Source organism: Cottoperca gobio, chromosome 12 (genome assembly GCF_900634415.1).
Source record: "Cottoperca gobio chromosome 12, fCotGob3.1, whole genome shotgun sequence".
Classification (NCBI taxonomy): Eukaryota; Metazoa; Chordata; class Actinopteri; order Perciformes; family Bovichtidae; genus Cottoperca; species Cottoperca gobio.
This window is the reverse complement of record NC_041366.1, coordinates 9,803,075-9,815,274: the sequence shown is the minus strand read 5'-3', so window position 1 is coordinate 9,815,274 and position 12,200 is coordinate 9,803,075. Positions and strand designations below refer to the sequence as shown.

Here is a 12,200-nt window from a genome sequence, read left to right as displayed (position 1 = left end):
GGGCTCAAATCAATAATGATTTAGACTTTAAACTCAAAATCACAGTGCTAATCGTTTTAATTCTTGCCCTTGGCGGTGCAAATACAAATCCCACTCCACAACGATAATACCCCAATAAAGCGTAAAAATGTGTGATTAGTTTCGACAAGCTAAACCTGCTAAGGCACTTGTCAAACTCAAGACAATCATGGTCTCAACATTTTGGTCACAAATAGGTTCAGAGACCAAAGTTCTGTCACTACAAACAATCTAGTTTCATAAAAAGCCCTTTGTCTTTCCCATTCCTGCTCGTATTGAAGCTGATATCTTAAAAGCCGAGTTCAAATCATTAGTTTGAGACTTGTTTCAATTCATACACCAATCCTTCATGATTATGTCCTTTTTTTCCTGAGGAGTGGTGACTCATTCGTCTGACTGAAGCTTCTCTCTCACAGCATATTTTTTACTCTCATAGGTAGGTACACTAGCGGTTCATAATGGTGCTTTCAAGCATTCATTTATCGTTCTTGGTTCTTTATCTGTCCTGATTAATACTGAGCGCTAGTTTTAAGACCATTGGCATTGTTAAAAAAAACAATTTAAAAAAGATGTATCCAATGTAACCATCATTTTTAAGGGATACTGGGCTGCTCATCATTAACATTAATGTCTACTGGGCTTTTCAAGCCTTCTTAATTTTAAAATGCTTACACTAGCTCACCTACTTACAAGCTGTAATTCAAATGAGGCTGGTGTTTGTGTGTTCTTCCAAATGTATACGTGCATGGTTGACTCAACTTTGGTCGGCATTAAACAATTTAGGATTGTTTGTCTTCCTTTCTATTCATTTCATCAGGTGACACCGTCTATTATATTTCAGAAGAAGACACTGTACATGTCCAATCTGCAGAGAAACACGAAAGGAGAGAATGAACAGGATGATGTAGGTTGGAAAGAGATAATGAGGAAGGAAAAGGAGAGAGAACCACTGTAATATGGGGGAACTTTGAGAGAAAAAGAGGGAGTGAAAAGCAGACACTCTCCTATGGCAGAAATATTTCTGACAACTCCCCATGGCTTCATCTTCCACAGTTCTACAGTTCTAACTTTAGTCGGAATCAGATTTTGTTCTCCGTGAGAATGACGGGTTCCTTAAGGTTCAGCGTTTCTCCAGGCTTCTACACTCACAGGGATCAGTGATCACACAGACACATTTCCATCTCCGACAGAGTATGTGATGTCTCCTTTTCCTTAGCCGCAAAAAAATGTACCTCATTACAAAAGGCTCTTTAAAAATGGCTTGTGTTACAGACTTGTAAGGTAGTACAGGGATGTGAGCATAAGAGAGAGAGAGAGAGAGAGAGAGAGAGCGAGAGAGAGAGAGAGAGAGAGAGAGAGAGAGAGAGAGAGAGAGAGAGAGAGAGAGAGAGAGATGGGGATGACACATGGGCGTTAGAGGGTGAGGGATTTTGAATTCAGGGTTTAAAAAAAATTAAATTGGCACTTGTATCAACATACAATAGCAAATAAACATTATGATATTTAGGTTATCATGCCTTCCTTGGTAAATGGGAGTGTAATACTGAATGCGTAATGCTGTGTTCATTTCTGTATCATCAATGGCTTCACCCAACCTAAAATTACATAAGCCTGACAATGAAAGATAACGTATTTTCATTATTACCGAAGACCCATTCTTGCATCAAAAGCAAGGGTTTTACTGCCTTTGCTTTGATTGAGGTCCAATGTTGGTGACTTTTTTTTTTTATCAGAGCATTATAATACGCATTGTCAAACTGTGAATCAAATCATAAATTAAATTACTTTCCCCAGCGACATTACAGAGGAGGACATGGTATTTGCTTTTAAGCCCTGAGTGCTAGGGAAGCCTGTATGTAGAGGAGAATCCCAGGGCAGCAAACTGCTCAAAAGCACTTGCAACTGCTTTAAGCAAGTTTATAGCTGTGAGTGCTTCTTTCAAATGGATTATAATGGCTGGACACTAAGAGGACACAGTTTAAAAAGGATTTAGTGATAACTGTAAAACTATAGAAGAAAGGGACGAAAAATCTGGGATTATAAAAAGTGAAGCAGTTACGATATGGTTGAGGTTAGAGATTGATTGTGGTTGTGGAAAATAAACTGTGGTTAAGGCTTTGGAAACTAAAACACTTGGTTAAGGTTAGGGAGAGATCTTAGTTACTGGTTACTTAGTTACTGGTTTTAAGTGCCTCACATCATATAGGGCACACTGCTTCCCACTGGACTCTGAACGTTGGCATTCACGTGTGAAAAATCGTCCATTATGGATATAATTTGAAGGGATGCTGAGCTGGGAAATTATAACCTTGAATTACCACAGCAGGATACACGTCTTGTACTCTACTATTGAGAAATGTTGATCAGCAGGTTCGTATTTACCATTAACTCAGCAGTACACTTTGCTGGCTGGTTTTTATTCCAAGTTTTGCGATACCAGGTCACTATTTCACTCGAATGACAAAACAGAGTCTCAGAGTATAGGGCGTGGGGACGAGCAAGGAACAGGCATGCAACCCATCCTGCCTCCTCCTCCGCCACAGATTATACAGAAGTGATTTAACAGACTTTGAAATTGGTTGGATGGACAGAAGGCTGATTAAGGTGGACTTCATTTTCTCGACCTATTTAATTCCATGGCATGATTTTCCAGCGTCATTTGACAAATGAGAAAGGCTTATGTGTCGTTAAATGTGTGTGTGCCTGCGTGCATGTGTAGCAGATTAAGCTCACATCACGCGTATACACACAATCTCCTATTAGATTTCACCTGTGTGACTTGTAATTTCCACATACGTCTTAGAGGCCTTCAGCACGCAGAGTGATGATTCAGATGAAGAGAGGCGTAGAGGAAAGAAGCAACGGATAGATGAAGGGAGAGAAGAGAAGAGAACAACTCTAAGACTCTTTTGGTGTCCCCCGCCTGCAGCCTCTCAGCAGGCTATTACTTCCCGTGGCTCTGCTGCTCCACGGAGACGTGAGCTGACATCAAAAGTGAAGCTAAAATTTACGTGCACGCACACACACACGTACTCACACACATATGCACGCACACACACAAACAAATACTATTCACCTCCTGTGCTCCGTTACCCTCCGTAGACATAAGCTGATTACCCTAAAAGCTCATATGCAGACGGTGATTCATATGCGGCTCATATGCATTTGTAGATGCACACATATAGCGGCACAAACACTCAAACACAAAAAGGTTTCGCTGACAAACTCATGCTGTGTTTTACCAAAAATGAAACTATTAAATTATATGAAATGGCTCTGCATGAGTCTGCCCTCTTTCCACAAATCTTTCTCTCCCCTCACTCCGTCTATCCCGACTATCACAGTCACCAAATTTGAGATGGCAATGTGAATTGTGGAGAAAAATATAATGGGCCCCAAATAAGATAACACTCAATAACAGTTATAGGTTATTCTTAACGTTCCACCAAGCAATTTTACAGGTTGCTGGCCTCAAATAGCAGCAGAGAGATACATCCTGAGGACTTCAGTACCCTGGTATTATGTAGTGCCACGTCAATAAACTCTTCTGGGTGGCAGAACTGCTTTGTGATACAGACACAATGATGGATTTGTGATTGGCTAATAATGGAGGCACCTCTCATAGGGAAACTCAAAGTGCACGCTTCCCTGACTAATTGACTTTCAATCTACTACTCAAGATAGCTAATTCAAATAGAGTCCAGCAGTGTTCAAACATAATGTAAACTAGGATTTCTTTTTATAGATCATTTCATTATTTTAAATACATTTGAGGCAACAAATAAGAGCAATTTATTTTCCCTGTATGATTCCTGCACCTGCTTCTTTCATCAATGTAATCCAGTTTTTATTATGTATTCATGACAGATTCCTGCACCAAAAGCTGGTACATGAGCTGAATCAACAAAATGCTCAACTTGTTAAGAGCGCATCTGTGTGAGAAGAAAATGTCGTCAATATGATGAAATTAGTGAGTCTGAATTTCTACAAGAATGACACATATTTGCTATCATCAGCCACATACAAAATCCAGCGAAAACAAAATTGTGCGTAATTGTTTAATTCAGATAAACTCCAGCAGTGATGATACATAGTAGATATGTGTTTATGTTTTCTTGTTATTATCTTTTCATAGAAGCATTTTTTGCAAAGTCGGTCCACCACGATTGTCCAGAATCAAATATCTACTATATAACTAATAAACGACATTTCGTCTAGACATTCTTGGCTCCCAGACGATGTATCCGGCTGACTTTGGTGATCCACTGACTGTTGATCAGCAGGTAACATTTTAGTTTGTCCAATTCTTTGGTTTATGACTAAATACCTAATAGCTAATTAGCAAATGTTAGCATGCTAACATGCTAAACTAAGATGTTCAAATATATCTTTTACCAAATACCTCAATATCAACATTGTGACAATATTGTAGATTGACCGTTTGTGCTTTCACAAAACATTTACACAATAATATGTTTTATAAATATTCATCAGTAATGTGGATATAATGATATATATAAGTAAATAAAGTCAAATTATAGAACAGCTAAAACAGTTTGGTAAATTCAGATTACAATTACATTGCTTTACGGTAATTAAAACCAGAAAAAGACAATACTTATGCCATATTACGATATTGAAAATCTAAGATGATATCTTGTCTCATGTCACGATAGCGATATAATATCAACATATTGCCCAGCCCTATGTTGATCATAGTAAACATTAGCATGTCATCATTGTCATTGTGAGCATGTTAGCACACTGGTATTTTAATTACCACTGTGCCTAAGTACGGCCTCAAAGAGCAGCTAGCATGACTGTAGACTTTTGCAAACAGTTCAGTAACTCAGGCACATAAAGTTATCTTGTTCCTTATTAGGCACATAGCCCCAGTATCTCCTTAGCTACATAATGATTAGGGGGCGTTTTTCTAACTTCTCATAGTGAAAAGCTCAGCCCTGTCATTCAGGATTTTCTGTAGACATGTTCAAGATCTCCCCATGTAGGCCACATCATGTGGAAATCAAATTAATTCTGCCATTCGAAGTTTGGAAATGTTGAAGGAATTGGTCAAAGTGAATTACCTGTATAGTCAGCAAGACATATCCAAGCATTTCATAGGTGCCAAAGGAACAAGAGAATGGAAAATCATTTGTTATGCTATGGTATGCCTAGCCATTACTGCTAGCAGCTTTATATTATTACTTCTTATAGTCCCAGAGCTATTTCTAGGACTATAACATACCGGTGCCTTTAGATACAGCTGTGGCATTTCTCAACACTCACTAACAACTGTGAGCTATGGCTTTAATTAGTACTGTGATGGACCCCTGCTGCTGAGTTATGACCATAGCGGCGCTTAATATTCTCATTACCGACTGCCTTTCGACTTTGAATATGGCTCTACTTTCTACTTTTTATTTTTTAAATAACCCTCACTGGGTTTGGAAAGCTTGGCTTAAACATGCAGTTCTCACAAAAACAATGGCTTTGAGCTTCAGGGTATGTTAATACAATACACTCGACACAATGTTGAGAGCACGATGGCCTTTGTGGACTTACATCTATGATGGATTTTCATGGTAATTAAGTGTTTGTTCAAGTTCCTACATCGCTTAATCTTGTACTCGCTTCATTAGAAAGATGACAAGCCTAAAGAGATGGCTGAGAGTTGGTCATTTTTCAATTCAGCATTTAGTCAGTAAGACCCACACACTGTATCAGACTAAATAGATGCAGAGAGAAAATATGTTATCTACCTCTTTGTGTCCTCTTCTGGTTTGTTTTCTTTTCTCCTCGTTATCCTCACCCCCATCTTTTCTTCTCTCCTCCACTCAGCTCGCTACACCTATCCGTTTGAGTTATCAGTCGGGGTGCTAATGACTGCCAGGCTCTCTGCTGTGATAATGGGCTAACAATATGAGATAATGAGCTAACAGTGGGCTGTTACACAACTGGGCTGTAACATACTTGGCTGAGTGCAGTGTGCTGTATGGGTGCGAGTGTAAGAGAGAGAGCAAAAGAGGTAAGTAAGAGGTAAATTGGGGATTAGGGGCTCAGTCCTGGTACAAAGACTCCCAGATATCATCACACCAATAATTTATTGTATTTCTATTGCGGGAAAGCACATCACTTGAATCCGAGTCCCTAAAATGAATGGCTACTAAGTTTAGCCCATTTTTTCACTTTTTTCACTATGAAACAACTGACACTCGGGCCGAGGTGAGAATGAGAGGGCGAGTCCTTGCTTCTTACTGGATGGATCAATACAATACATAATAATAAGACCATTGCTAGATCAGGGACTCCCATAACAAGTCACATTTCAAATACTGCATGAATTAAAAGTCTAAGTTTCTGAGAATACCCCAAAAAAAGCAAATCATTGTGGGATGTTGTGCACAGATTTAAAAGAACCATACAGTGCTGTGTGACGAGAGAAAAACTGACGAGTAACTTAACCTGATTATGCCGTTAACAGGACAGTTTGCTTATGATGACTCTTATTAATGTCAACTTTGTATTTCATTCACTCATCATACTCTTACTTATGGACAAACTCCAATAACATACATTCTAATAGACTCATTTGGGATCTGGGACGTGCTTAATAAAAAGTATTGTCAAAACCAATAACAGATAAAGATCAATCTTTTGTATTTTGTGCCAGCTTCCAGCCTTTGTGTAAAGGACATATTCAGAATATTGGCAACTATAGCAATTGTGTTTTGAATTTGATTAATACATAGCAAGTTTTTTTTTGTCCTGTAATTATTTAATCCTAACATTATGTCATCCTCCTTAGTAGCATGGTTTAAAAACACTCCATACATTTGATTAATAAAGCATCAATAAACCATTTAATGTATTGCTTTCATGGCTGCACAATTAAATAATTAAAATGTATATATTGATGCAATATGTATGTCACAGGCAGCAGTATAAATAGTTGTACTTTGACGGATGTGGTGATTCAGGAAACTAACATATAATATGGCAGTCAGATTGCATCTGACTCATTAGCTGTTTTGCGCATTATCTCCATTCTCTCAGCCCTGTTTCTATATAATCAAATAAAGCTATGACACCATGAAATATAAGATGATTGTTCCAAGCAGTGAGGGAATCGCTATGCAAGTGCAGAGCAGAGAGAGGCGTTCAATCAATGCAGAATATCAATGCTTTGCTGTGGCGCTTTACTGAAAACCTGCACCATATAGAAACCTCTCTGGATCTGAAGCCAGCACATAGCCAGCAACTGTTCTACAATTCTGAGTGCTGTGAATACAAAAGGTGCTTCACTGGACTGCAGAAAAAAACTGGTCTTATTTCAGAGTGGAGTGAGCTGACGGGAGCACAGTGTGTGATTGGCAGCAGTATAAAAAAGAGAAAATAAGTTATAGCTCACCAGGAGGGGAACAATGCATTCACACCTGCATATGTGCATATATATATATATTCTACGTATTTGAGTGTTGACGCTCCTGAAAATGATGTGCATATTCATATTCTGCACAAACACACACACACACACGCACACACAACACACACACACACACACACACACACACACACACACACCTGTTTATAGGCAGCTCATTGTTGAATCAGCCCTTATAGCTTGTGTGAATCAGCACAAACCAACCATGTTTCACTGCCTGCTGTATAACCTTATATGCTACGATGTTGGCAGGTTGTCACAAATCCATATTATTCTATAATGGGAAAACTACAAAACATCCCTTTCTCTGTAACACACATTTTGCTGTTTGGAAGTCATAGATATGGCTCTCTTCTTTTACCACCTCTAGGTTTAAAAGGTGAAGTTTGTATCATGCTTCTTGTGCAAGACGATCTCAGTTGGATGCACAGCAGTGGAAGTTGGTTCTAACAGTGAGCCAGAGACAAAAGCATTTCTATACCAAGTTATCTTATCTATAAAAGAAATCTCTCAAAGCACATTCTATAGCATTATACTCTTTTCTGCTGTTGGTCGTCATGTTTAGTGGATTTCAAACAATCCTCTCTTTTGCAGTTGATGACTAATTGCAGTACTTCTGCCGTAGCTTTTGACAAATTCGCAGGTGATGATGTGAAAAAGTAGAAGTGCAGTAGCTGTATTGTGTAGAGTCTGGAAGGTTGAACAACAGATAACTGGATTATGTTGCAGGAGTGCTTTCTATAGTTTGCTTGTAATACTTTGTTTTTGCAGTGACTCTGGGTCACCATTGGAATCACCATTGGAATCCACCATAGTGAAGACAGATTTATACATTTTCATTCCTTAAATCGCAGTAGACGTACACTCACTTAGACTGGACTAAGAATGGATCTATGAACTTTCTGTTCCTTGTTGCAATAATGAGGGTATTTTGGCAAGTGGCAATTTTTAATCACTTAGAAACAACAATATGTTTCATGAGGCATCTTTGTGCATCCTCTGAGAGGAAAGACATGTTTGTCGGTTATTAAAGGTCTCTCTAATCAGCATGCCTTTCCTCTGAGCCAGAATTGATCTGGAGAGCAAACGATTTCCAGTTTGAGGAAGAGTGCTCTAATTTAATCTATCAAAGGATGCACAGATGTGGGAGGGGAAAGGGATTCATTGCTGACTGCACTGCACTGATGTGATGTACTGAACTGGATCTGGATCTGGACTGAACTGGATTAGGCTCAGATAAACAGATCTGATAAAGAAAACTAATAAATTATGCAGAAACACATCATTCTCCTTTACATAATCAACTCTGGAGTAATAATATGACCATGATCTGTTTTCAATGGGCATGGGTATTTTAACCATATCCTTCCATTATAGACAGAAGTGGTAAATTCCATCTGTAAATTTCAGTATTATAGTGATATCAAAATGGTGTTTATTAGACTAGACGATTATCAAAGTTGGCCAGGAGTCTGTGGCACTCTGCCATGGGTCCGCAAAATAATTTGGTATAAATTATAAAATTGTGTCAGTATAATTAAAAATGTAATATCTACAGAGGGGAGCATTTGGAGCAATAAAACAAACATACAAGCATCGAGTCCATTATTCCCATCCCGTTAGCTTTAGGCCAATACATCTGATATGACTGTGACACATCACATCAATCTGTCAAGAATCAGTCACTTAGTGTAAATGCTGTCAAGTTGAGTGCAAATGCAATTTGAATAAAATGACCCTCTTTTGAAAGGTAGTACTAACATGATTCAAATTGAAATGTGTTTTTGTTTATCACTATGAAACAGCTCTGAAGTATTTAGGTTGAAAAGTTTCAGAATACAAATAGTTCCAATGGCTTCTAAGAGTACCTTGTTCTAGAGTAAAGTTGTGTGACTAATAATGGATTTCTGATTACAAATGGTAGTAAACATATGCTTAATCGGTGTTACGATTATAAGGGGTCCTTGGAAAATGTTCTCCCTGGCCCCCAATAGGTTTGAGAACTCCTGTATTACACTGTACAGTACATGTCATTGTTCCTACCTCCAGGACAGATGCCTCTTATTCCATTTGTTCTGCGGAGTCGGACTTCGTTTCCTGCGGCCCACTGTCACCCCGGCCTCAGACACATCTGGCAGAGAACATCTGGGTGTTGTCATTAGGCCCAGTGTGGCTTGGTCTAAAGAGGAGAGGAGGCTATAGTTGGTAGTTTTCTGATTGGATTGCATTTTATCATTCACTCTTCCTCCTTCCAGCCAAAGTACCAACAATCCCATGTGATTCCCCCACACAAACACAGCGGCATACCTAAGACGCCGGTCTCCTTCAGCCCTCCGTACTTCTGCATGGCTTTGATGGCCTTGGTCAGCGCCTCCTTGGTCTGGAGCTGACCAGTCACTGGGTCAGGGGGCGGGAGGTAGCCAAACTTACTCAGCCAGTCCTGGAAAGGAAACAGTAGACAAAGAGTTCAAGAGTAATCCCAGGCATTTCAAGGACTCCAAGTATCCCAAAGCTGCAGAGAAGGTCTGACACCACATATTTACTGTCTGAGGATACTGTGCGTCTATACACATTCAGGTTATGTGAGAGCTTGAGCAAGGAAGCAATTATGAGTTAGTATTATTTGCAAGCCGACGTCATTCTGCATCTCCTATGGTAAATTACAGCACCCAAGGTGGCCTTTCACAGTCTCTGTGTGTGTGTGTGTGTGTGTGTGTGTGTGTGTACCTCTTTGTTGACAGTAAAGTGAGCAAGAGTGATGACATGCATGACCACAAGGCCACGAGGAAGCCCCCATCTCTAGTCATTTATTTTTGATACAACATGCTCTTGTTCCATTATGCAAAGAGCTTCACATGGTAAAGGACATGTGAGCATCTATTTCTGAGGCAATGAGTGTTGCTGGTGGCGCACAACAGTTTCACCAACAACACAGACAATATAAACATCTATTTATAATTAATTTGATCTGAATTTCATTAGGGAGGCGCCAAATTCACTGGCTCGGATGTCGGAGGGGAAACAAAGTATAATCTGATAAGATCCATTAGCAATAAACTTTCTGTCAAACTGTCATTAAGCTACAAGCTACATTGAGTGTTGAGGTATAGCCAGTAGTTCACATACCTGCATAACAGCGCTGTCTGTTCAACATCATTTACATCACTTGACTCATCACAGACGATTGAATATGCTTCAGCTGAATTGATGTCCTCAATTTGCTGTTTGGTGATGTGTGTTGCATTTTAATGGCCCTGTCCTTGACGGTCTTTGCGGAGAGAGACACATCTCTAATTTTCTGAACAATTTCATCTTTGTTTTTGAAGTCTGAAAATAGATGCTCTGATATTTTTAAGAATGCTTCTTTCATGTATTCTCCATCTGTGAACGGCTTTCCACGCCGTACTATCTCCTGAGCGGCCACAAAACTAGCAGCATCTTCAATCTAGATGAGTTGGAAGATTTCATCCATTTCTTGAAAAAATATTTGCTCTGCTCCGCTTTCAGCAGAAGTTCAGAAATCGTTTTTTTTCCGCACATCTCCAGCTCGGTACTTTTCGGCAAATGCTGTGTGTCTGTTCTTGAAATGTCTTTCGGCATTACATTTTTTGTTGTTAGCTAATTTCTCGCCACATATCAAGCAGACAGGTAAACCAGCGTCGTTGGCAGTAAAAGCAAATGTATCTGTCCACGCAGAATTAAACTCTCTTTTTTCCTCTGAGACTTTTCTTTTTTTAGTTGTATCCATTGTTAGCTTACCGAGTTAGCCGGGGGTCGGAAACTCAAGATTAGCCACCTGCAGGGAAAGGCGCCGCGCCCGTAGACGTAAGAGAATGTGACGCATATTTTAGTGGACGAAATGTAAAAATTCAATTAAATGTATATTTATATTGTTTGAAAGATTGTAGAATAGAATAGATAGAATATTTGTTTTAGTTTGAGAATCATGTATTTTAGATTGCTAGGTTAGGCAAAGTGCATCTGTACAAATGTATTATTAACAGCTTAGTTGTTTAAGAGAGGGAAAAAGATGGTATCAAACATGAAAAAAATTGTATTGAGCCATCCCTGAAGTTTCAAAGGTCATATTATATGACATGAATTCAAAGAATGATACAGCTGAGTAGGTTCAAAAAAGAAACATGGTCCAGGAGAAAAAGAAGCCCTCTATATATATACTGTATATAAAGGGAAATACTGCAACTAAATTTCCATTTGAGACCAATGAAGTTGCTGCCTATCAAAGCAACCCAGCTGATATTGATCGGTTTTGCTACGTGTCAGATCTGACAGATGGATGCAGACCGGCTGCAACTTGAGTGTTGCTCTTTCCTCTCTTGCCTTTTCTCCCCTAAAATCTTTCTTTGTCTTGTTTCTCTCTTCCCCTCATCCGTCTCCACCCAGCTAAAGCTTCCTACTTCCTCCTCATGATCTGGCATCCAATAAGGTGGCGACACAGAGCGATAGCAAGGCGTCCCTTCTGTATTGACAAGGCTGGGAAAATCCCATTAACTGAATGATTCAGCTCCAGTGAAGCTCTCTTTTGGCTGATATTTGCTGCCTCATCCTTGGTTTTGCCATCCCTGCAGAGGGCTTGGGGAAATGTTTTCAGGGGGATTTAATTGACCCTTAGTACCATCGGGCAGGATGAGAAAATGATTTCCTGAAAACTTTTCAAACTGTGTTGCCAGGGGTGAGCGGGAGAGGTCAAAGAATTTTAAAGAAAGCAGGGAGGTTA

At 39.4% G+C, this 12,200-nt stretch overlaps 1 protein-coding gene across 1 annotated transcript in view; it reads right to left on the bottom strand.

The window, feature by feature from the left end:
- The window catches only part of LOC115017183 (matrix metalloproteinase-17-like), a 61,775-nt gene that overhangs the window by 26,342 nt on the left and 23,233 nt on the right, over positions 1–12,200 (bottom strand). The window contains exons 2-3 of the mRNA XM_029445441.1: positions 9,770–9,902; positions 9,506–9,641 (exon numbers count right to left, since the gene is read on the bottom strand). Coding sequence (XP_029301301.1) covers positions 9,506–9,641; positions 9,770–9,902 — 269 coding nt within the window. The remainder of the gene's footprint in view (positions 1–9,505; positions 9,642–9,769; positions 9,903–12,200) is intronic.